The sequence below is a fragment of the Plectrocnemia conspersa genome, unplaced genomic scaffold, assembly GCF_051122295.1.
Source record: "Plectrocnemia conspersa isolate PC_06_02 unplaced genomic scaffold, ASM5112229v1 ptg000001l, whole genome shotgun sequence".
Classification (NCBI taxonomy): Eukaryota; Metazoa; Arthropoda; class Insecta; order Trichoptera; family Polycentropodidae; genus Plectrocnemia; species Plectrocnemia conspersa.
Window position 1 is genome coordinate 21,568,853 of NW_028277165.1, and position 26,256 is coordinate 21,595,108.

General features: G+C 28.9%; 1 protein-coding gene, 1 long non-coding RNA gene and 1 other non-coding gene across 5 annotated transcripts in view; 2 read left to right on the forward strand and 1 right to left on the reverse strand.

Annotated features, from left to right (window-relative positions):
• LOC148239179 (uncharacterized) overlaps positions 1 to 26,256 on the forward strand; it is a 138,744-nt gene that overhangs the window by 109,382 nt on the left and 3,106 nt on the right. For all 3 annotated transcript variants that reach the window (XM_088191741.1, XM_088191750.1, XM_088191759.1), the window contains 2 exons: positions 20,746 to 20,976; positions 26,005 to 26,211. In XM_088191741.1, coding sequence (XP_088047867.1) covers positions 20,746 to 20,976; positions 26,005 to 26,211 — 438 coding nt within the window. The remainder of the gene's footprint in view (positions 1 to 20,745; positions 20,977 to 26,004; positions 26,212 to 26,256) is intronic.
• On the forward strand, positions 20,621 to 20,693 carry TRNAV-UAC (transfer RNA valine (anticodon UAC)). The gene has a single exon. It is a non-coding gene; the product is annotated as a tRNA-Val (tRNA).
• LOC148239182 (uncharacterized) lies at positions 20,761 to 26,110 on the reverse strand. Its single transcript, XR_015810615.1, has 3 exons — positions 25,992 to 26,110; positions 24,288 to 24,534; positions 20,761 to 20,889 (listed from the first exon to the last, which is right to left on the reverse strand). It is a non-coding gene; the product is annotated as an uncharacterized LOC148239182 (long non-coding RNA).

Genomic DNA, 26,256 nt, shown 5'->3' on the forward strand with positions numbered 1-26,256 from the left:
TATTGTAATTTATTGTTAGTTAATTTCGTTACGTCAGACATTCAACATCTCAAATATTTATTAATATAATATTTTTTTAATCGACCCATAAATCAACTTACGCCCATTACGTTTTAATGATCAATCGCAGTCGATTGCAAATTTTACGATCGCAAACGTGAAACGTGCGATAGAAAGCGTTAAAATCGCCGTAAATTCCGTAAACCTCTTTAAGGGATATATTGGAAAACCTTTCATTACCTGTTGATTGAGTGAAAATCTGAAGCGCGGACCATTACGCTTGTTTACACACTCTCGGTTTATTATCCCTCAAATACGAGCGATTAGGTTTTCCATCAAATTCTGTCATATTTTATTTTTATTAATATTTTAGAGCTAACCTAAAATTCAGATAAAACTATTATATATTAAAAAATAAATTTATAAAATCATCTATATTGTTTCTTTCGTTAAAATATACTTACGTTATTTTAAGCATCTATATTTTTAGAACAATTCAATAAGTAGCTCTAGAGTTTTATATTTAATAAATATATTAATAACATTTTTGTGAATGGAATTCGATGAACATCGATAATAAAAATACGTGAAAAATATTTTTACTCATGAATCTATTTAAAAAGCTCTTCAGTGTAATTCCAGAGAAATAATGCTTTTTACTATGCGCGAACACGGGCCCTGAGAAAACAATGATTCCGGGCCTCATAACAAAAATGTCATTTTATATATTTTTCAACGTCGTAATAAAAATTCTTGAATAAATAAAAATAGCTACGAGTTAACACCTTCAATGGCACAAATAAATATAAAAATTAGCCACTGTTGCGACATATTTTCTGAAAGCATCGACTCATAATGTCGCGTTTTCTTTGCTGCTTAGTGTTGCCATATAGTGAATTTCCAGTCAAAAGCAATAAAATTGTGCCATCGAATAAAGCACAACTAAACCAAATTGTACCCAATAGGAGAGCGCAAAAAACAATTATCACTTCTCAGAAGTCAAAAATTCACGTCAAAAGCAATAAAATCGTGCCGTCGCCGTTGCAGTGGGAACGCTCGTTAACGAGCGTTCCCACTGCAACGGCGCCGACACGATTTTATTGCTTTTGACGTGAATTTTTGACTTCTGAGAAGTGAAAATTGTTTTTTGCGCCCCCCTATTGACCAAAATTCAGTTTGAATATACTTTAATCAGACCTCTTATATTAAAAGTCCAAAGTAATATCGGTTAGGATAGCTATCGTATTTTTAAAACATAGTGTAAAATCGAAATGCAGACAAACTTTGGAGCAATATGTGAGATGCGATGTCTGCACTTATTCTTCGGCTTATTTTCCCCTGACTTTTAAAACTATAATTAGTTATAGAACTTTCATTAGGTTAGGTTTGGGTTTGAACAGCAAATGGACGTTTCGCAACTGTCAAATTTAGCTTCGTAGAACTTTTAGAGCAGCATATTAACGCCATCAGTTAAACTATATTTTCGCTAGTAGAAATATATTTCTACTAGTGAAAATGTATTTGGACTTTACTAGTGAAAATATAACTTTAACAAAAAATACACATTCACTGTAACATTTATACATCGGATGTAAATATATAATGAAGAAAAATAAATATATAATATATTATTACATATAGAAAAATGCTGCCAGATAATTAATATTTTCACTGGTAAAAATATATATCTACTGGTGAAAATGTATATCTAAATATGATTTTACTGAAATGACATGTTTTAAATATCATTTTCGGGTTTTTTCTAGTTTTTTAAATGTATTACTTATTTATTTTGCTACATTAAATCCAGTTGTCAAATTACTGATAATAAGTTTTAAGAATAATCTTTAAAACAACACCTTGTTTTAAAGATTTGACTATTGGATTGTCCGTGCAGTATTTTCAATTATTAAGGCAATTTTTTTTAGGCTTCTGATTTTTTTTTCGTTTATTTATAATATTTGTTAGAATAACCTTTAAATTATGACTAATTGTGCAGGTTGTTAAAACTCCCACATAACTAATAATAATATCACAATTTATGTAGTTACTTATAAAGCTTGTTTGCTGTTTTAACTTTAAATTAATGCAATCTAATATCAGAGAATATAATAATAATCCTATATAATATATATATTAAAACTAACTACAAAAAAATTTAGCAGCATACCAAATTAAAAATAAAATGTAATTATATGTAGCTTGTTGTATTATATAATATGTTATCATGCTGTAATACTGTTCCTACATTTAAATTAATTCATGGTTAATAGTTATAAATAAATTTATAGTTAGATATATAGTATATATAGAATAAAACTAGATTTTATTGCTGAATATTACAAATTTTCGGAATCCAAGAAATATTTAGATAAATCTCGAAAATATGAGATTTTTTCAATCTTAGATTTCAATTAATTATATTTTTAATTTTCAAGCAAAATAAACTTTAATCAAACAGCAAATAAATTTTTAGAGAAATATATTTATTTGCTCATAGTATCAGTTCATTGCCTAAATCAATCTTCTTCTGAAGCTTCTAGTAAAGAAGTATAATAAATTGAAGAACGTATCAACATATATTTCTACGTTTCTTAATTATACTTTGAATACTTTAAGTTTCCAATGACATTACAATATATGTATATATATATAATTATTAATATATATAACATTATTATAACATATTATTATGACAACCACCATTATTGCTTCACTTGTAACTTTCACTGAAGTAAGCAACATTATTATGGTATTAATATGAACCTTTAATTTTTAATTAAAACTTTACTTTTGCAGCTGTTTTAAAACTCCTTCGATCACTTCGATTACTTCACTTTGTAACTTTATATTTATCATTCTGCTACTTGTAGATTGTTTTAATTTCAAGATATATTTAATTTTTCAATGCAATTTTAATGTCAGATTATTTTGTGTATTCCTTATCATTATAATCATTATTCGTCTCGCTTGTTGATAAATAAATAAAAAATAATAATAAACAATAAAAAAAATCTAGAAGAATCTACATTTTTTTTATTGTCGCATGTGTATTACCACTGAAAATATATTTACACTGGCATTTCAGTGAAATAATATTAATATCGTATGAATATATTTATACCAGTGAAAATATAATTTATTTGACAGATGCTAGTGAAATTATATTTTATTTTAAACTGTCATTTGACTGGCGTGAAACAAAATTATAAATTAAATATATTTATTCTAGTTAAAATATAACTTCACCGATTAACCCTTTGAGTAGTGAGTTAATTTATACACATTTGTTAGTATACACCTGGGAGTGAGCTAATTTTACGTATTTCTTCCTAATTATTTCTGTTTTTGTTAATTTATTATTATTTTATATTGGATATATAGTGAATTATAGAAAAAATCAATAATTCTCAACGTTTTATTGCTTTGATTTATTTTACTACATTTTTTATATTAATATGTTTTAATAATTTATTTCAACACTTTTCCATGAATTTTTTTATAAGAATTCAGAGGCTCTCAATATTTTGTATAAAATTAATTGAAAACATTTTTTATTATATTAATTTATTTCGTACTCTTTAATAAATTAAATGATTAGTCTTATTTTTTATATAAATCATTTACATTAAATCAAACTTGAAAAAGTATTATACACATTATGTTTTTTATTTATTTATTTATATACATATGTAAATATATAACATTAAAGGATCGACCACCGTACATGTACGGCGATTTCACTTTTTTATGGTAGCCAAACATATTATTAACAGAAAAAATGTGTTATGGCTCTTACCATAAATATGTCAAAAGTGAAAAAGCGGAGAATGATATGAATTTATATGAAACGCATAATAGTACTCGCGGAGATCGCCAAGTAAAGTCGGTTTCGTCTGCCGTACAATGCGTGGACGGTATCACCCACAAATAGTAGTCGTCGGTGGTTGAAGGCATCGCACACTCACCACCGACTTCATCGTTGTCAGTTAATTTACCTAAATCAAATGTATTTTTGTTCATTCTAAATTAATCTCCTCTTGCTCGTCGGAACTAGGCGAAAATGTTTTAAATATAAATAATTAAGTCAATGACAGAGATTTTGTATGTATATCGCCAAAGTTTACGATAAGGCATCGATCTCGACTATGACTTCATTGTCTAAAATTCCAGCGAAAAAAATCCCTTGTTGTTGGAGAGGATTCAAAGAATATGTCTAGATAACTACAAGAAGGAGTACGGGTCCTATTCTTAACTGTATCTTATTTCCTTTTACATATTTGATAATATTATACAATTCATTGTATTCTTGGCGTTTTCAAAGATGCTCAGCGATTTTTGTTGGGGGCTTTAGAGTGCCCTAAAACAGTGGTCTCCAAACTATTGTGATGAAAAAATATCAAATTTATCTAAAAGATTTGCTATCAAATTCAGCAGCAACTTCTATTTTATTTAATGTTTACGATCGTGTGTCGACTTGCGAACTCTCTGTGGTTCACCTACCCCACTTTGAAGACCACTACATTAGAATGTCGCAATCTCGTCCCTTATTCTTGCCGTCACGGTCACGAAGTAGGCGTAGGCATACATCACTTTTAACGATAGTTGCGAAACTTCTGTTTAAACGTCTAATCACCATCAACCTGAGCTATTGTTTTTAGTTATAAGTTCATATGTCAGGTGAACGGACTATTGCTCACATGCCAATTGTTATTGCTCACAAATTTCCAAATTTATATAATGAACGTTTCAATATATTCACTAGCGATCCCGTTACAGAGGCTGAAAAAATTAACACACAGCCTGAATTTCCTGTAATTCGCCAATTTAAAAAGCACGTCACTTTTTCTACGAAACCAAATCAAATTGGATTGCAGATTCCAAGTAGCAATTAAAGATAAATTTTTATTTTACGATTTTAGATCACATGAGCAATTCCCTTAATTAAAGTTTTAAATTAACAAATCAAAGTAAATTTTTATTTAATGTTTTGTATAATTTTAAAGAAATGCATAATGGTACTTTAAAAAAATATTCTATGGAACTAGATGTATAATTCTAATCAGACAAAATAAATATGTCAAAAAGAGATCTAGATAAATACGAATAATTCCTTTCTTTATTTCATATAACTAAATAAGACGTTCTTTTTTCGACTGGTAAAAAATTATGGATTTCGCAAATATTTAATAAATGACATCAATGTGCAGTTTCCTCGATTATATAATTTATCTTTAATTACCCAATGAAATTTCAAGCTTAACTCAGAATTTATATTTTCCAAATGTTTTAACAAAGCTTTAAAAGCCCCTTCTGCTGTCAATTATAACCGTAAGACAATTGTCACTAACAGCTTTCGCTCCATTATAAAAACAATATAAAAAAAATCCTTTTTGGATTATCAATTCCCATGCGTAATTTATTCTTATCGGAGCGGATTCTTAGATCACTCAGGTCAGATAGTTAGAATAATAGAAAATCGCAAAAAAATGTTTGTCATTCAAATACTTTTGCTCTTCCGAGAAAATATGCATTGTTTCAAGCATCTGGCACGGACACCTTCAGAAAAGTTTCTTTATCTGAGTACCTTTTTTTAGCGCAAATATTAAAAAATTGTAAACATTTTTTGTCATTTCCAGACCCATATTAAAACCGTCCAAGAAGTATGCATATTAGGCATGAACCCGTATTTACTTATACAGCGTTTTAAAAAGGGCAGTGCTTATAAACCTTTATAAAATATTTGTAAGATATAAATAATAAGAAATGAAAATTATCGATTGACATTTTTCTCGAGAAGAAACACTAGTTACTACAATATCTATTTAAAATTAATATTAGCTTAATTTATAAATATTTTTGGCCTTTCACTGAGCCACTGGATCAATTTTATTTTAATTAAAAATAATATCGTATTATAACCTGAATCATCAAACAATCTTGAATCATCTCACAGCGAACCATTTCGACGAACCTATAAATATTACACAGGTTAATTCTTATGCAGCGTTATGCCTCTCTAAATCATAAACAAACGCGTACATTAAATATTATCCAGTAATCGCAATCTCAAAGTGCGACTGGATTAATATTGAATCGGCAAAGGCCCTTTGTGCCAAGGGCGGCACGGAAGCTGTTTTGATAAACATTCGCGGACAAAGTGGCCCCGGGGCACGCGCAAATGGGCCGGGACCCTAATGGCCAACGAAGGCTTTCGTGCGAAGGAATTTCGAAGATGCGACGCAAAGGAGACACGCCAACACTTTATGTATGTATGTGCCTCTCCAATAGAAAATGGACAAAAATTCTTTGCTCATAGGCTGGCTCGGTATCGTAAATCGAATCCGGGCTAAAAGGAAACTATTAGTCATATATTAGGGATACGCAGTGTCCCTGTTGCATGGTGATCACTGACGGTAATAAAAATATAATCATTTATGTGTTTTTTACAATTATATTTAAAGCTATTGAATGTTAACTCTGAGGTCATTCAAACGACCATTTAAAACTTATGAAAAGGAAATAAAAACTGGTTTTGACAAAAGGTCTAATAGCAATGAAATAATACTCAATACCATAATTACTTGTTAGCATATTCGTAAACCGCGTAAAAGTTAAATAATAGATCTAATATCGAGTTTTCTGAAGATTTCACAAAATTAACCCCAAATATGATATTAGTTCAAGTATGAAAACTTATTTTTAGAGCGATATAATACCGCAAAAATACAACCTAGTTTTATCGCTGTTTTTATTGTACATTAATTATATATAAATTAAGGTGAATAATGAATGACTTAATTTTTTTATTATATTCGAACGATTTTTTTAAAGAGCGCAGTGGGTTTCATATTCTCTCGATCTGCAAAAGGATCTTAATTTTTATAAGTGGAAGTGGGCTTTCAATAACCGATTGCTCTTCAGTCTCATGAAATGTCACACATTCTCAAAGTCTCAAAGATAGGCAGGTCTTCCTTTATTAATGATCTTGGTGTGACGTTTTTAAAGCACTGGACTTGTTTTTTTAAATTGTTATATGTTTTATGCTTTTGGTCATCATGGTGCATTAAATTAACTTGTCAGGTTACGATAGTCTTGATTTTAATAAAAAAAATATTAGTTTGCCTTTAATAAAAAAAAATCTGAAAGACGAAAAATTAGGGTTCCTAGTTTTAAAAGATAATTATTTATTTTACTCATTTGATATAATAACAATTTCTACAGCACAACCTAACTTAAATTCTATATTGCATTGACAATAACTACATGAGTCACATTGAGATATGAATTCTTATGAATTAGTCTATATTCTGTTGCATGCAAAAACAACTATATGTGTAACAAAAAACATCTCTTTAGCCAAGTTTTGCAGAATACGATACAATTTAGAGTAAAATGTGGGTGAAGTCGAGTACAAAAGATATCTTGTTTATACAATACTTTGCTGTTTTACCTTCCATTGATTTTGCCATATAAATCTTGGAAATATAATTTATACTTACATACGAAACATAAAGAAACGTTGTCATTGTATAATGCTTTGAGAACACCCAGTTGTGTAAATATCGTAAAATAAAAATCCAATTCGATCATCGTCTAAGAAAATAAAATAGAAAACAAAGCCTTTACTTTTCGCCCACATATGTACATTATACTAAAAGATAATGAAAGGTAAACGTTTTAAAAATAAATGTTTTTAATTGCGAAGGAACAGTTTATAACAGTATAATATAACTTGACCCGCTTCAATGCCAGGGCCGTTAAAAAGGCTAATGCGCCCTCGGCTAGTTTTCCTTTGAACATGAATTCTTAGGATAAAATGAGAATCACTGTTCTGCAATATGGGTTACGATGAAGTAGTGTTTGATTATGACTTTGAAATGAAAGGTTAATTGCTTCTTTGAATCGATATTATTTTATAAAACTTCTCCATTCGTATTTCGAGTAGAACCGCCCAAAAATAAAAATGCGAGTGTCAAAAATTGTCATGTCAAATTGTCAATTATGTCAATCCTTTTTGTTGCGAACAAAGTGACTTTGTTTACATGAAACTTGAATATTTCCAACACCTACACATTTATATTATGACATATATAAAGGGTGATTGAATTAAATGTTTTTATCTAATTAACATAAATAATCAAACCAGGTCATATAGTTAATTTACCTTTTTTCAGAATCACCGGTTGAATTTGTAAAAAAAAAATAATTTGAATGAAATCGTAACATTAAAAAAATGACCTATGATTGGCAACTTCCCCCCCCCCCCTTCCTTTCACTGAAAAAAGCTGAAAAAACGTCCCTGATTCTAAACCAGAAATTCTATGGTTATCCCTGAAGGAAAATCTTAAAAAAAACAGTCTCGAATCTATCACAAAAATATTTTTTTAATCATTTCAGTGAAATCATATTGGAATATATTTTTATTAGTAAAAATATAATTTATCTGGCATGTGCTAGCATATTTATATGATTTCAACATTTACAAAATAATCTATATATTTACATAATTATCAATATTTATTTTCATGTATTTCAGTGAATGTGTATTTTTCGGTGAAGTTATATTTTCACTAGTGAAGTCTAAATACATTTTGACCAGTAGATATATAATTCAATATGCTACTTTAAAATGTCTATTAAACTTAATTTTCCAGATGCAAAACGAACATTTGCTGTTCAAACCCAAACCTATCCTATACAAATTAACCAAACTAATAAAAGCTTTAGAAGTCAAAAATATAAACTAAGCCAGTGGAAAATAAGTACAAATAGACGTTGTATCTTGCATATTTCTCCATAGTTTGTCTGCACTAGAATATTACACTTAGGGTTTGCAATACCGGTAATACCGATATTGGGGCAAATATCAACCTTCAATACTACCGGTTTTACAAAATAAAATACTGGTATTACCGGAAAAAATAGGATAATGTCATATTTTCAACTATAGATTGCAATACCGGTAATACCGGTAGTCCCAAAAATATTTTTTCTTAAATCCGTACATTTTATTTGTTGAAAACGATATATACATGGCTTAGAACTACGAAAACATCGACGCTCATATTACTTGATAGCAGAAGCGGAGAATAAAGTGATGCTCATTGTGAGTGATTAACCTAAATAGTGTTATTGGTGTATAATATCAAAGTAGAATAATATTTTATAGTATTTATATTATATTTACGTTAACAAAGTCAGTTCCAGAGCTATCTATTTAATTATTATTTATAATTGAGAAATATATGGCAAGCTTAGGTTTACGCCCATACTATTAACTCGAAAGCAAGCGATACAGATATACGTTTGATATACTTATTTTTTGTTTTTTTTTATTACCAATTAATTATAAAGTACTTATAATGTCAATACCGTTATTTACTGTTTTTCTCTCAGTAATACCGGTATTTTGCCATCCCTAATTACATAATGTTTTAAAAATATGACAAACAAGCGTATCGCATATTGCTCTATAGTTAGTATGCACTTTGATATTACACTGTTAAAATATGATAGCTATCCTTACCGATTATACTACGAACTTCTGATATGAGAGTATTGGTCAAAGTGTATTCAAACCAAATTTTGGTCAATAGGAGGGTGCAAAAACAATTATCACTTCTCAGAAGTCAAAAATTCACGTCAAAAGCAATAAAATCGTGACGGCGACGTCACGATTTTATTGCTTTTGACGTGGATTTTTGACTTCTGAGAAGGGATAATTGTTTTTTGCGCTCTCCTATTGGTCAAAATTTGGTTTAGATATGCTTCATTCGATTCTCACTCACTGTAAGTCGTAATATTGTTATAAAAAGTTTTAATAGCGAGCGTTTCCACTCCGACGGCGACCGCACGATTGTATTGCTTTTGACGTGGTTTCATTATAATAATAAAATTGTATGCCTTTTAATGAAATTTAAATATTAAGAAAACGACTACTGACTGATCAACTTTTGCCCCTTCTTCCTGGAAAAATCTGAAATAATAGTAACTAAGTAAATAAGTAGTAAAATCAGAGCTAATTTTACTAGTAACAGCGGACTATGTATTATTTAAAACCATGATCGTTTTTACACGATAAAACATATTTAAGATTTTTATTTTGACTCTCCCTCGTATGAGTAGACATTCCACATGAACGCTTCGCAAATTTCGAAGCATTTACTTTTTTGTGGAGGACTTTGACGATGTTTATTGCTTAACGTTGCAGTAAAGCGTATAGTACAAAAAATATGGTTTTACTCAGTGATTCCCAATGGGTGGTCCCACTGAACGGTTTTGGGCGTCCTGTCACTATCTATACAAAAAAATATCCACTATCTATTTGAAGTACAAAAATATAATTTAATTTAGCTCTTGAATATGGTTTTAATAATATAAATAAGTAGTGATTTAATAATAATTAGAGTGAGCAGGAATGTATTTTTTTGACAGCTGACAACTTGTTTATTATTGTTTTTAAGGGTCGAGTAACACGTGCCATTTTCTTTCCAATGGTTTTCTGCCTATCCATTTTTTAGTCATTGAGAACATAAAAATCATAAATTAATTATGGTATTTATACACTGACTTTAAAATTATTTTAAGCTGAATTAAATAATAACTTCACAATTGAATGCCAATATCAAATTACTTATTAAGCTTTAGACTCAATGTGCGTCCATTTAAGACGGGAATGCTGCTTATTTTATTTTATTTCTAAAATAATTGAGAAAGTTTTCAACCACCAGCGTCATTAATAAAGCTTTAGAGGTCATTATTACGACCGCTTGAACAACGAAAAAAGGAATCTTATCATCGATCCGTTACGATAGTTAAGACCACACATTAAAAAACTTGATACCAACTTGAAAAAATTTTTATACCGTCTTAGAAAGGCCCAAGAAGTTAGTGACGCTGACAAAACTCGCGTTGGTGGTATAGCGCATGCTTACATATTGTAAATATATATGTTAAAAAAAAAAGTAACAACTTATCAGATGCCGAAGGAAATTTTAGATCGGGGTGAATTTCTTACATCTTCACAAATCAGGAAACGAAAATTATAAGACTTGTTGAACAAAACGCGCAGAACAAAATTTGTTGATCATCACAATATAAACAATGTGTACTATACAAACATCTTGCTTACATATTATTAAGCCTAAACAACAATTATATACTGGGAAGCGCCTCCTTGTTTATTACTTCCAAATTAATATTCAGTTCGTACATTTCAATGAGTACTTATGTTACTATTAGAGCAACCAGCAATAATAATGATAGTCATTCAGTTACCTCTTTATTTTTAGCATGAGACACTTTCTTTGTAGTATTTGCTATTTCAATACATTTTATATAAAAAATATAACGCACTGTAGCTTATTTGAAGCAATTTCAACGCGTTCTTACTGAGCTTCGAGTCGATTTAGGGGCAAAAAAAGGATAAGTTCTCAACGCATGTTCTTTATGAGAATTTTCACGATCCGACACTTGAGCCGGTATTTTCTTGTAAATAAATCGGCCTTACATATGTACCTAAGCACACTGAGTCCGTTGCTAAATAATTGGTACGGGAGGATTCGAAATCCGCAAGGGAGAGAGAGGTATACAGAAACAACTTTCCGAGGGATTTCGTGAATTATTCATTGAATTTTGATAAGTCGTGTGTGTGCGTTTGTTTTCGACACCGCACGAGCAAAAACAAGAGCTTCCTGTTTGTTTTTCGAGGCCATTTTCAATTATCTGTTTATTTTTTCGAACAGTAGAAAAACGATTTAGAAATAGGATCGGATTACATTGTTTAAGGGGCACGTCGAAAATTAAATATTGAAAAAGTTTCAACGTTTTATAAAAAACAAACATAGCCGAAATACATAAATTAAAAGGAAAATATCTGACTTAAATAAACAAGGCTTTATTTAATTTATTTCAACGGTGTAATAGTCTATTTAGATATCAAGAAGTCTAAATGATATTAAATCACCACAAACATGTTGGAAACAAATATTATCCAAGCCGAAATTATGTGCTTGCTTAAAGAAAACAGCCTTAAAATTATTATAGAAACAATATTATTTGTTGAAAATATAATATCATGAAACGAAAACTTGATATTTATTTAAAAGCTTATATTTTTTATTATTCACGTCTAATTATTTTTATTAGATAAGTTTATAGTTATATTTATTTATGTATTTTACCAGCAAATTAAATAATAAAGGCTTAAACGTATATCGTACAAGTAAACAAGTCCATTCAATCGTCAGAAATTCTATTAATTTTTTTTTTAATTTTAATTATTTGCTTAGCTACTATTTAATCAAAACATTAATATAAATCATAATATAAACATAAACAGAATATAAAAAAGAGTAATATTATAATTTATTTCTTAATGCACGAAGGTGTTTCTTTATTACATTCAGGAAACCTGCAACATTTAAATTTTTGCAATTTGTCCTAGGAATATTATTATACAAATTCAGTGCCCCCTACATTATTCCCCTGGCCGTACTCATTAACTCATACCTAACTATCCTTTAATTTCACCTTTAATATTTCTTAAGCATCCATCCATTTCAGTTCATTAATCATACTTACTAGTAAATCTATTTTTACATACAACTAATAAAGCTATTTTTAATTAAAACTATTCTTATTGCCCTATTTTGTAGTTTTTGCAATATCGTTTTATCTAATTTATTAAGTATACATAGTATTGTTGCACACTAATTAATATGGGGCAATATATTACTATTGTAGATTTTTTTTGTGTTTATCCTCATCCTATATTACAATAAATATCTAATTTTTAATATGTGTGATTACAATAATATTTATTACTAGCTGTCGGTACCTTACTGTCGTGAGGTACCGAAGCTTGCAAGTGTGCGAATACCGGACCCCCAACTTTTTGGGTTTTAAACAGGGCTGTGGAGTCGGAGTCGGTGGAGTATTGTATGCTGAGTCGGAGTCGGAGTCATAAAAAATCGACCGACTCCGACTCCTTTTTAACCCTTTCCACCCCGATCTATAATATTTTAATTGTTCGTCGTGCGCCATGCGTTTTAGTAATATGAAGTAAACAAAAGTATTAGAAGCAATTCTTATTTTAAGATCTAATTCCCATTGAATCACGGATTTTCAAATATATTATTGATTAAAATAAGTATGTGAATAGACGAAAATTAATTTTAATTTTTTTTGTTCTTTCATATTTGTTGTTATTTAACTTCTTATAAAATAGGAATATAATATTTTTAAATGGTTTTCAAATTCAAAATTCAACATTTTCAAATATTTGTTAGTAACAGAATTATATGAATAATGAAGTGTAATTTATTGCCAAATATTATGCCTAAGACTCAACAGATTTAAATAGTATAAAGTATATTGATTTAAAGTTTATTAATTGTAAAACTGTATTTTATATTAATTTTAATGGTATATCATTTATAAATTACATAAAAAACAACTTAAGTAGATTTTTATTGCATTAAATGAATTGATCAGAAAAAAACATGATCATTTATTTTTTTACCAGCTAGTTTATCTTTTAGGGCAATTAAATAAATTATCACAGAAACCCATTTTTATTTTATTGGGTAAAATTCTTTGAATAATCTTATCAAGTACTTAAATATTAAATATACGACACAATAGCGCTACTTGGTTTATCTTATTTTATTTGTTTTAAGGCAATAATTTTTATGCTGATAAAATTAAATGTACAAGTATAAAAATTATGTAAGAGAAATCAGAATAATTTAATGTTTTAAAATTTGGATTATGTGTTTTTATATATATATATATATATATATATATATATAAGAGCTGCGTAATATATATGTTGATAAATAAATTGTTTAAGATAGTGAAGAAAGTAAAAAATTATATATACATAGGTTAACTTCATAATAATATATCTAATAAAACATAAATAATTTTATTAGCAAATTAATAGTTTACATATAATAGTATATGTTACATAGAAGCAGGAATATTAAGTTAAAATACACCATCAATTTCCATGTAGCTGTAATAATAAATAATATACTTATATATAACTATTAATTCGCCTGTAAAAATAAATGTAATCATTAGTATGCATATAATTAAAAAATCAATAACTATTAAAATCATATGCAAATTTTTCTATCACTATTTTTGATAGTTTTACTTATTAACTATTGAGTTAAAAATCAGCTTGTTTATGAAAAAAAAGTTTTTGTTCTATAACATCTAATTAACAAATACATGGTGTTGCGAATAGTTCATTTTTTAAACTGTTATGATTGTAGTTCATATCTGGTAAATATAAGCCTTGTAGGGTATTAGTTATTTCCTTCAACATATAATAATACTTTTGCTTTTAAATTTATTTTACATTTAGAATCCATATTATACTAATTACAAATTAATTTTAATTATATAAAACTGTATCACGTGATCTATCGTTGCTTGTTGTACTAGTTGTTCCCATGACGCCACTGGTAAATATTTAGATTGTTTGTATAATATTTAATACAAATATGTATTGACAAATGTCGTACAATTTTTATATACGTAAATGTGATCGATTTTATACAATACTTCTAATTCATATAATTATGGTTCATAAAGGAATTACTTTATTACTAAAATATATTCTATCCATTATTTCGACAATCTCAATTCGATCGCTAATAAAACTTTTTAATGAAGCAAAATCTAATAAAATATGTTTAACGTTATCAAAACATAGTACAGAAATTAAGATATATCATGATTAGAAACACTTTCAGCACGAATTGCTAATATAACCTTGCCTTTTACGTCATTCATCTTTTACTTAATTGTTGCTATAGTAATAATTTTGTATTTAGGTTATATGTAAATATAAACATTGATAAATATAATAATCTATATATATGTGTAATACGAAGGTCATTCTTTTTTTACAATTAAATCTGCTTAACATTAAGATACTGATATCTATAGTTTGGGTCAGCATGGCAACGTATGTACATAAAATTATACGTAATAGGAAAAAAATGTCACTACGCATAAGGAAGTATATACTAAAAAATAGTTTGTAGTAGTTTGTATTTATTAATAATATAAATGAAATAAGTAGCTGTGCAATTAGAGACTTTTCTTATAAATATACTACCGGTCCGGATACAAACATCTTGTTACTTGATCATTTGAAATATAAAACTAAATGAAAAGACTTTTCTTTTCAATAAAATATTGAGCATTATCCAATTTCCGATATAAAAAATAGAATTTATTTAGAATGTAGATAATGACTATTACATTTTTAAATAATACTAAATAATTTAATATTATAAAGTATATACTTTTTAAGATTGAATCTTTTCTACACGAGTTTTACTCACATAGTCAGCTGTAAATGGCAATATATGTAATATTTTATGACGACTTTTGTGCATAATTAACATGGCGGTTGCGATAAGCGAGGATGTTAAAAACAACCCTCTAAAATATACATACTTGTATTTGAATACATAGTGCTCTTTACGACGAAGCTTAAGCAGTAAAAAATATGAAAACGAAAAACTGCAGTATGATTTTCTTAATTCATTATAAGCCAATTAAAAGCACCTGTAAGTCTCTGTTATGAAACTGATATAGAATGAGATTTTTTAATTGTAGCTTTGATATTTTTTAACAAATATTCAGTAAATTAAATCACTTATGAAATGTAATATATTATATCGTAGTGTTTCACATTTCTATAGAATTAAATACATATTGTTATATAGGTAGTCTCTTGAATATAGCTTAATTATAATATGTTTTTCCATTGAATAGGACAAACAAACAACATAGATTTATATGCTTAATTAAACCATTTAGTATATTAACAAATATGTTTTGAAGAATATTAATTATTATAAGTTAAATTTAATTATATTATTATTAATATTATTAGATGTAAATTGTGGATTGAATAAAGTTCGTACTTTATAATGCTTCTATTGTAGATGCACATAACGTATTTTTGTAATTTTTAGTTCACTCTAAACTTTATACATACATATTTGATGAACATATCCTAAAGTTTTAAATTATTCACATGTACACCGCAGTAGCGTTTAAAAGTTGGATATCCCTGATGAAAATTTGGAACAGTTTTTCGTACATCTCTCTAATTTATTTAAATTTAATACTAATTAATGGATATTATTTGCTCGTATTATAAATGAATCATATGTAACACATTCATTTTTCGTAGACAGGATATTTTTATAGGATATACATTAACACAAAAGTATCTTCTTAATTATATTTAGATACACAGTAAAATCTTGGATTGTGAGTAACTTGATTCACGAGTGTTTTGTAATACGAGCTATAAGTATTGTGGTGCTTTATCCTCTATTGATGCTCTATTTCTCTCGCTGCGAGATTATAAACAGTAGCAAACAGTGAGTTAATTTCTCTCTTTCACTTCCACATAGGATACAAATGCATCTACAAAGGGCATGTGTTCTGTAAGATGTAGAAAAACTGCCTTTGGTGTGGATAAACTAAAAGCAATTAGCAGGTGATTCCATTTACAAGAGAATCTGCGAGAAAGCAAAGGCTTTGTACCTCAACCTCGTAAGTAAACTGACAGGTACGTCGACAGAACATGGCTTCAAAGCAAGCAGAGGATAGTTTGATAACTTTAAGAGAAGACGTGGCATCCATTGTAAGGTACGAAGCGTTCTAACGCTATGGAAACTGAGACATTTGCTATCGAGTTTTAGTTTCCGAGTGCTACCTGCCGCAGAAAGTTTTTAACTAATTTTTGAAAAATATGTCAAAGAGTACATTTATTAAAGCAGACAAAAATAATATTCGGTCCCTAGCCCTTAAAAGACCGTTTCACCCTCATGTTGTGTGTTAAATCAAGCCGCCCGAAAAATGTTTCGCCCGCAATTCACCGCCAGCAATTAATCGCTAGCAGTTTACCGCTGCATCAATTGATCGCATAATTCCAAAGATCAATATCAGTTTCACTGATATTGATCTTTGGAATTATAAATCGATTGTTTGATGCATTTTAACAGGACTAGTTAGTGAAATTATATGCATACTATTGAAAATATAACTTCACTGTAACAGTTGTTCAAACCCAAACCTAATGTGGGATACAGTGCAAAATTTTGTGTAAAACCGCAACTTAAGTGAGATCTATTCAATGACAATGCAATGTGACATTCTCGCCAAATCTTCAAGAGGTAAAAGCAAGTGTTATTAAAGTTCCATGAAAAAATATTTTTTCATTGAGATTTATATCATAATACCCATCGTGATATTTATGTTATCAAAAATCTTGGTATACAGCTAATTCATTTTTGTCTTCTTAGAGTTTTTCATAGTGAATGGTTGTTGTTCTCTCATGTCCTATTTAGTTTTTTTAACAATAACAAAAGGAATAAAATCTTAAAATTCTGAACGGTAGTATATATTATTTTTTATATAGAAATATAGTATATAGAAATTAAATAGCGTTTCACCGATAAATATATTAGTTCATGATACTAGTGCTTGGAAGTTGTGATATTTCTCTAAAGCCAATATGATACACTGAGTTAAATCGAGACCCCGCTTTACACGACACAAATATTGCTCGGAACTAATGCCCGGTTGAGCAAAGTTAACGCGAAACGAGGCAAGAAGCGATGCGGTGACTTAGCCTTAAATACATTGCACCCAAACCCTAAAATCTTTAATAGTCAATTTTGTTGATTGCTATACTAAAACAAAGTATAAAAAAATACATTTATAAATTAAAGCAATAAATAAAAAAGTTGTATATGAATAGATTGTTTATTTTTCGGTTTCCTTGAGTTAAGAAGTAACTGAAACAACAAGAGAAATTAAAAACTCTTACTTTTTCTATACAGCTAAACTTTTTACAGTAAAAGGCGTCCGTTTGCCTTCAGTTTACCCTACATTGCGTCAGAACTTCTCTCTTTTAGTTTCGAATGTATTTTGCACAACATCACATCGCTGTAAATAATGGCTTGCCAACGAACACATTAAATAAAATATCTAGACATAACTTTCACGCAGGATCAATATTATAATATCACTGCGTCTATTACGATTATGTCCACCGCTAGTTTCCGATCTAGAATTCGCAACTTTAATCGAACTGCGAGAATTTGTCCCTCAGTTCGCGTTCCAAGATCACATTAAGATTTCGATCTAATCGCCGAGAACTTTGTATGTATCTATATTTCGGTTCCTCGTCTACTTTCGCACGTATAAATAATATGAATATAAAATTTTAATATCGAATCGGGGCGCGTCTCGATCGACGTCGCAATTAAGCCGGTAGCAATATTAAATTTTGCACGAGCACCTGGTACCGATTTCGTTTTGCATCGTTTATGTAATAGGCATTTAATTTGACGACCGATTTTATTCGGCGTACATTCTTCGGAATCTACGGTATGCAAATTCTGCGAGCCAGCGAAACACGCAATTGAAAAAAACTGATGCGTTCTACGTACGACTACTTTTATATTTCATTCTAAAACCTTTTCAGATCACATACCTAAATAAACGGTCCAAATAATCACTCCGGCGATCGGTAACCAAATAGCATCCTCTCCAAACAAAGAGTAATTTTTCAACGGTACTTATAGGTGATTAACGTCTGAGGACAAATGTTCTATTAAGTGAACCGTGCAATGTTCCCAATTAATAATGCAATTATTTAGTAACAAGATCTCTCATCCATTGTTGTGTGGGCCCCACTTTTTTGTTTGTTCAAAATGGTCGTTAGAATAACCTCTAAATTATAACAAATTGTGCACGTGGTTGAAACTGCCTCAGATAAAATTCCTTTTGTCTAATCTTAAAATGTCCAGCCTCAGCGTTGCCAAACCCATACTAGTCTACCACTTCCTGGATGTTTAACTAGCCAGATGTTCCTGGATGTTTAACTAAAGATGTTCCTCTACTTTGGCAATATATGTGTATAAAAAATCCTTACTGGCTCGAATGGTTATATTTTTAATATAATATTATCTTATTAAGAATAATATGTAATTATATACATTCCCGTTTATTTATATTCAAAGTGTAAGGGCAGTATTAAAGATCTTGTTCTTTGAATTGTTACATACATTGTTGTATATATAATATATAAAACTATTAATAACTAATGTCAAAACGGCTAAGAAGATACTGGCAATTTCACGCATGTTACAAAAAACATATAAGAATTTCATATAGGAGCTATTAGCCCTTCGAAAAGGTTAACGCCTTGTAATAAATCTTATAAAAAAATATCGGATATTTCGCCTTTTTACAAACCAAAGGGAACTGTGTTTAATCAAAGTCAAGATGGAAAAGATAGTTTTGAATTACTCAATGAAAACTGTTGATTTTATTATTATCATTTTATTATAATACCCAATGAAAAGTACATAATTTATTGCATACGCTACTTATTACCACATCAAATATAATTTACTCAAAATACATATTTAAATTTAATAAGTATCCCTATTAATTAAATGTAAGAATTATCCCTAAATGTTTTCCCATTCACAACCCGAGTCTTGTTACTTTTGGGTTCCTCTTCGTAGAAGTATTGCTGCGTTAGATCGGCGATTTATTAAATACTCGGGACTGAAGATAAAAATTCCCGGATATCGGACCATTTAGAATCTCAGGAATACTCAATAATCATTTCTAACACCCGAATGAATCCTAGCTTACGCTTTTATAATTTCACACTTTTTTATTTTTGTTCATTATTACATTTAATTTAAATACATGTGAATGTATACATAAATCATATTTTTATTTAGAACTAGAGCATATTTTAGAAAACAATATCAAATAACAAATGTAAGATTTATAAAAGTCCATAATAAATACAAAATATGCACAAAAACAATAATAAAAAAACGATGATATTTTTCCTGATTAGCTTTTATGCATTCGTAAATATGTTTTAATTTTAATCGGATTTTTCATCCCCCGTTCTTGGAATATTATATAAATTCATTTCTGATAAGCATAACAATGTCAAAAATCAAAAATATCAAAAGTATGTAGATTTGTGAAATATTACATTGGCAATGATTTTGCTGTACCACAAGTGAACATCTGATGGATTTATGAAAGAAATACCGTATTTATTTTTAATAAACTTATTTATCAAACATAGGCTTAACCCACGTTTATTATATAAAAAAAACATACGAAGGTATATGGGTTTATATTTAAAAATCTTATGGTAATTTAAACATCATGCTTTTTATACAAAAAGTGAGATGCAAATAAAATTATTAATAGCTGTATTTAATACATTGAAAATATTAAATATCTATGATTTTTAATTGTATTTTATTTTTATTAATAATTAATACTATTTATATTGTGATTTTCTTGTAATATAATATACAAAATAGCATAATTATAATTAATAAATTCTACAATAAAAAGAGACATCTATTGGTGAAAACCCTAAGTAATATCATTTTTTGAATGTTATATTACATTCTTTTTTATTAAATATAGCATACGAATTAAAAACAATGAATAATAAAGAGAAAATTTATTATTTTTAATTTGACCTGATTTTATACTTAAAAAAATAATTTTCACCAACACACACACAGGTTCCGTAGTGTAGCGGTTATCACGTCTGCTTTACACGCAGAAGGTCGCCGGTTCGATCCCGGCCGGAACCATTTTTTTATTATCATGTTCATTATATTTTATGACAATTTTTATCAATTTCAGGTAGCAACAGCTAATAATCTGCTGGTACTTCATCTCGGCGCAGTCGGAGCGCTGCTGGGAGCTGTATCTCTAAGCGGTTGGATAGCAGGAGGTGCGACATGCTCATTGGGAGGTTTCCTGCATTCCTTGCTGCATCCTGTTGCTCTATGGACAATTTGTGGACTCAATTGTGACCGATACTGTGCCATATCGGCCCCATTGCATTATGCTGCTTTAGTTAGTCCGAAAAAGGTACAACAATTATTTTATAAACATCTCTATATCAGTGGCGTATCGTAAATTTTAAAACAGGGGACTGAAAAATATATATTAAAAAAATATAAGATATGATCAATTTCACATTTACATTATTTTTTATGTATAATATTTCTCATTTTTTATTAAAAAAGCAATTACAAATTGAAATATCAATATTGAACTTTTTCTAATAAAATTGTCACTATTTTTTTATGTAAATACTGGTAGCTTAAAATAATGTAGTCTCTTGAACAGTGCATAACTATTACATTAATTTTATTTAATATTTAATATATTGTATGAATGAAAATTATACAGCCCTTTTTCGTTTCGAAATGAAAAAATTAGTGAAGTTATTATATATGTGAGAATTGAAAATTGAAAATGTACGATTAAAGAAAGTTTCATAAATTTCATACAAATAAACAAACAAAAAACAGGTTCTGCTGCTGTTGTGAAAGAAGTTATTGCAAAATTGGCGAAAGACGAGTTATAAATGGTGCCATAAGAGATCAAGGATTTTTCATTTTTTTTTTATTTTTATTGAAAATCTGACCTTCATGTCTTGACACGTTTCCCCAATGCGTTTTACTTAACATTTCACATACATACATACACAATATATAAACTCAAACATTATTTAAGATTCAAATTAAACGATATTTTTTAATATGGTGCACATCTAAAATAGATGGGAACAATCCCACAATTTTTTTCTAGCTACTCAAGCTATCGCTGAAAGCATATTTGTGTTGCAAGCTCGTTGAGAAGCTGCTTGGCTCGTGCAAGCGCTGACGTCCTGGCCTCAACGGTAAGAATAAGGGACGCGATCGCGACTCTGGGGCACTCCAAAACTCGTAGCTGAAAGTCGCCAAGCTTTAACGAGTTGTCAATACCGCCCCTTAGCAACTTTAAAATATTTTTCATTGAGTAGACGCTAAGCTGAGAATGCAATGAATTGTAATACTCTTTATTGTAGAAATTTCTGAAAAAAAACTTTAAATTCTCTCCAACAACATTGAGTACTTTGCTTCTATGGTGCGTTATTTTTATAATAACTATATTATTTATATTTTAATAAAATAAAAAGGGAGGAGTGTAATATATATTTGTGTACCGGAATTCAAAACACATTGATGACGGCACTGACAAGTACCATGACCATGACATTCGCGTAACACAGGATACCGATTGTGATTAAACTTTTACGCACTCGTGCCCATCGCCAGCAGTTAAAGATCTAATAAAATGGACATATATGCTTAAAAATTACAAACAATGAATACTTCAGAAAAACGTTAATTTATTGAACTGGCATTCTACTTAAATATTTTATAAAGCCAAAGCTTTGTAGAAATATTTTTGTAGGTCCACATATTTATCTAATTTGAATACTTTGATCCCGAGAATTTAACTTTACGAGCAATTTAATGGAGAATATGTATCGCAGATTTGAAGCAATTACTGACAACGGTGACGACTAGACCATTTAATATAATAATAGTGACAACTTGACCACTTAATATAATACTGGCTTTCGTACTCGGCTTTGCTCAATATTACTCCCAGTTATATCGTAACATTCAATATTTCACAGGCAATGCTTTTTGTTAAATAGTCTTTAGACAGCACATTTTATGCTCCGCTTGTTATTCTGCGACATAAAATTGACCATGATAAAAGCATTCCTCCCTCAAATAAATTCTTGTCACATAACTGCGAAATGGGGAATGAAAAAATAATAATTGCAGACGCACAAATCGATGAGATTCTAGAATTAGAAATATTCACCTCTTTAATTTTAAAAACATTTACAATCAACAATGTTCCATTGGAGAGTTTCATTGGATAGAAATTTGTCAGAAGCATGAAATTTAGTTTGTGCTTTCCTAAATTAAATAACTTTATTATCTTGTTAATTTATCAGAATGTACATGTCTTTCGTTGTATTTAATATATGTTCCAAAAAATAAAAATGTGTGTTTTGAAAGCCTTACTTAAAAATACTGTATTGTTTAATTATCTAAGTTGCATTGACCTATAAATTTATTTTGTAAAAATAGTATCGCTAGAGAGTGCAATGTGTTAAAAGCATCTTCCAAGTCCTCTGAGCTTCATGGAAATCATAGTAGGTTATGTTTACAAAGATTGCGTGTCAAAAATATGCGTTTTTAGCCTGAATGTATGTGTGAAAGGACACTTATACACAAACAAATAAATTGACGTGTTTTCCGCTTTTTTTCATATATGTATGTGTAAATTTGCAATATCTTTTTAGGTATGAGAAGGGTTTAATTTTGAAATTGGCTGTTGAATTGACGAATAAGTAAATTTCAAATTTGCGACTATTAAATATAGGGGGCCTGAAAATTTTTATCGGTGGCTTTGAAAGAGTAAATGTCAAAGAACTTTTTGAGTTATTATCCCATAATTGACTTCCATGGTAATTTCTCTCTTCCTTTAAAATATAAAATAACTCTTGTTTTATTATATGTAAATTATATTATGCAAAATAAAAAATAGTTTTGTGAATAAAACAAAATATCTATTATACAATATAATACTATTAAAACCACCTACAATTCATCAATTGTACTATTCTGCAATATATAAGCATACAGTTGATCTTACAAAGCAAATCAAACAGTTTCCAAAACAATGGTTGGACCAAATCGGCAGATTTGGTCCAACATTTATCATACAGCACATTTATCATATAGTACATTTATCATATAGTACATTTATATCAAGAAAGTCTAACGATACCTATCAGTACCCAATAATTATATTATATATCAGAGAAATGACCGCGCCGCCGCGGCCTGTCGGCCCCTTTTTTATGATAGGGATGGCTGGCGAAGTGAAAACAAAACTTTCTATTAGATGTACATTTTTATTTCCGACATATTTTTACTTATGCTTCGCTAAACATTGGTGCTAAATATTAGCAATAAGTAAGTCCCAATAATTATTAATTTTAATAAAATACGTATTTGAAAAAAATTCGCGAAATGTATTTTTATTAAAAAAAATATTTTTATTAGAAAATAATGCAATTTTTTTTGTTACAAACTATAGAGAGGTGTATTCGACGATATTATTAAAATAGGTAATACGCGAAATTATTTTTTTCACGGTTTTTGGTGGAATCTATCTACCGTGTAAAAAAATATGTCATATGACATGTTATTTGAAAAATTAACCTATTGTGGTATATAAAATTGAGTAAAAAATGTTATAATGAAAACCCAATAAATAAATTATTCATAGATACGTATTTTAATTAAGAAAAAAATAATACATACCATTCATCGCTTATGGACGGGACAAATATGGCTTTCATCGCTAAAATTGTCCGAAACGTCTAATGTATTAGAATCTAATGAAGACTTTTAATTGTTATTTTTGTCCTGTGTTGTTGAATTTATTGTTATTAGGAAATCTGTTATCCGCTTCTGTGTTGTTTTTTTGTTTCACAAGTTGTTTCATACATTTCTTGCCAGCCATACAACTCTGCAGATCCCGTTGGAATTTTAAAGCTCGTTCTAAAAACTGAGAATTGTTTTTTTTATTATCGTTTAATATATTCACCAAAATTTTGTCTGGACCGATGATGCAATTTACGAGTAAAATATATTTTTCAAACTAACGGTTATTCGCATCCGCTCTTTGTCGCTTCTTTGTACTATTTTTTCCATAACATAATTAATGCAATGCTTGTAGCTCTTTTTTTCTAAGTACAATATAACAAAATAAAATCGTGGCAGAACAATTAATTCGTGTAAAAATATAGTATACGTTATTTTTAGTGGACCGTGTTAGTATCGTGTAAAAGAAAGTTGGTGTAATTAAAATATTTTGACGGTTGTTTTTTTTTAAATAAAACTTGAACGTAAATAGATATGAAAAATACATATATTTTTTTATTCTTGCAACATTTGAATATTATTACTTTTTATTACCTCACAACATTGAGAATATACAAAAAAGTTTCAAATTTTTAAAACATAATTTATTTTAAAATGCAAATCAATGATTTAAAAAAAAAATCGCATATGTTAGGCCAAATTGTCTATGACTAAATTCAATATATCTCAAATTTATATAATATTACTTTTAACATGAGTAGAAGTAAATAAGTACACGAGAGATAATTTTTTTGAAAATAAATAATATTGCGATATTCTTAAATTGATATATAATATGCAATAATATTAAAAAATCACATCTAAATCACATTTCTTAAATATGTCGCATTTAAAAACAGTCAATACGATAATACCGGTATTGACTGTTTTTTCTCTGTAATACCGGTATTATTGCAATCCCAATTTGCAATAATACAGAGATAGAATAACAAAATTTGCGAGATATCGTATATAGTATGATAGGTGTATATACAATAATACATAGCTAATAATGGTTATCTTCACTCCATTTCTTTTAACAGAGTCACTCTGAGGTCCATCCATTTCGTCATTATTCAGACGTGAAAAAGATATGACAACTTTGAGTGTACGTCCCCACCAATTTACCCTGAAATACAAGATACGGATTTACGTTCGCTATACTTATCATTACTCCTGAAGAAAATAGAAATTTTACTATTTATTGAAATAGGGAAGGTTTAAAGCTATCAAAATCAATAATATTTCAATCGTTATCGTACGCATGTATAGCGATAATAATTTGAAGACGTTCGTGCGCTGCGAGTGTCAGAATAACAATGAAGTATTTTGGAGCCTCAAAGTGACTTTGTTAAATGAAACGAAGTATAGTGTTACATTTGTTTGATTGTCTAATATATTTTATTTTTAATTTTAATTGCTTTATATTTTCCTCTATTTTTTTGATAATTATTTTTGTAATTTGTGTATCATACCAATGTAAATTACTAAAATAATTGTAAAATATTTTTAAAACATGATTTTTTTAAATTAAAATCATATTGACATATTTACATTGTTTTTTATGTATATTGACGTAATAAGATGGTTAAGAAATTATACCTTTCACTTGCAGGTGGCTTGTGGATTACTATGCACTTGGGTTGCTGCTTTGGCTCTGAGTACGCCGCCTCTTCTCGGAACCATCACTTATAAACCCAGTCCTCCCATGGGTGGCTGCATTCCTGATTGGTCTCCTCCCGACGCTCTTTGGTACTGTGTGGTATACACAGTGTTCTCATTGTTGCTGCCGGCTATTCTCGTTTTAATTTGCAATCTCAAGGTAAGCTTTTACATCTCATTCAATAACCCAAAAATAAATTTTAAC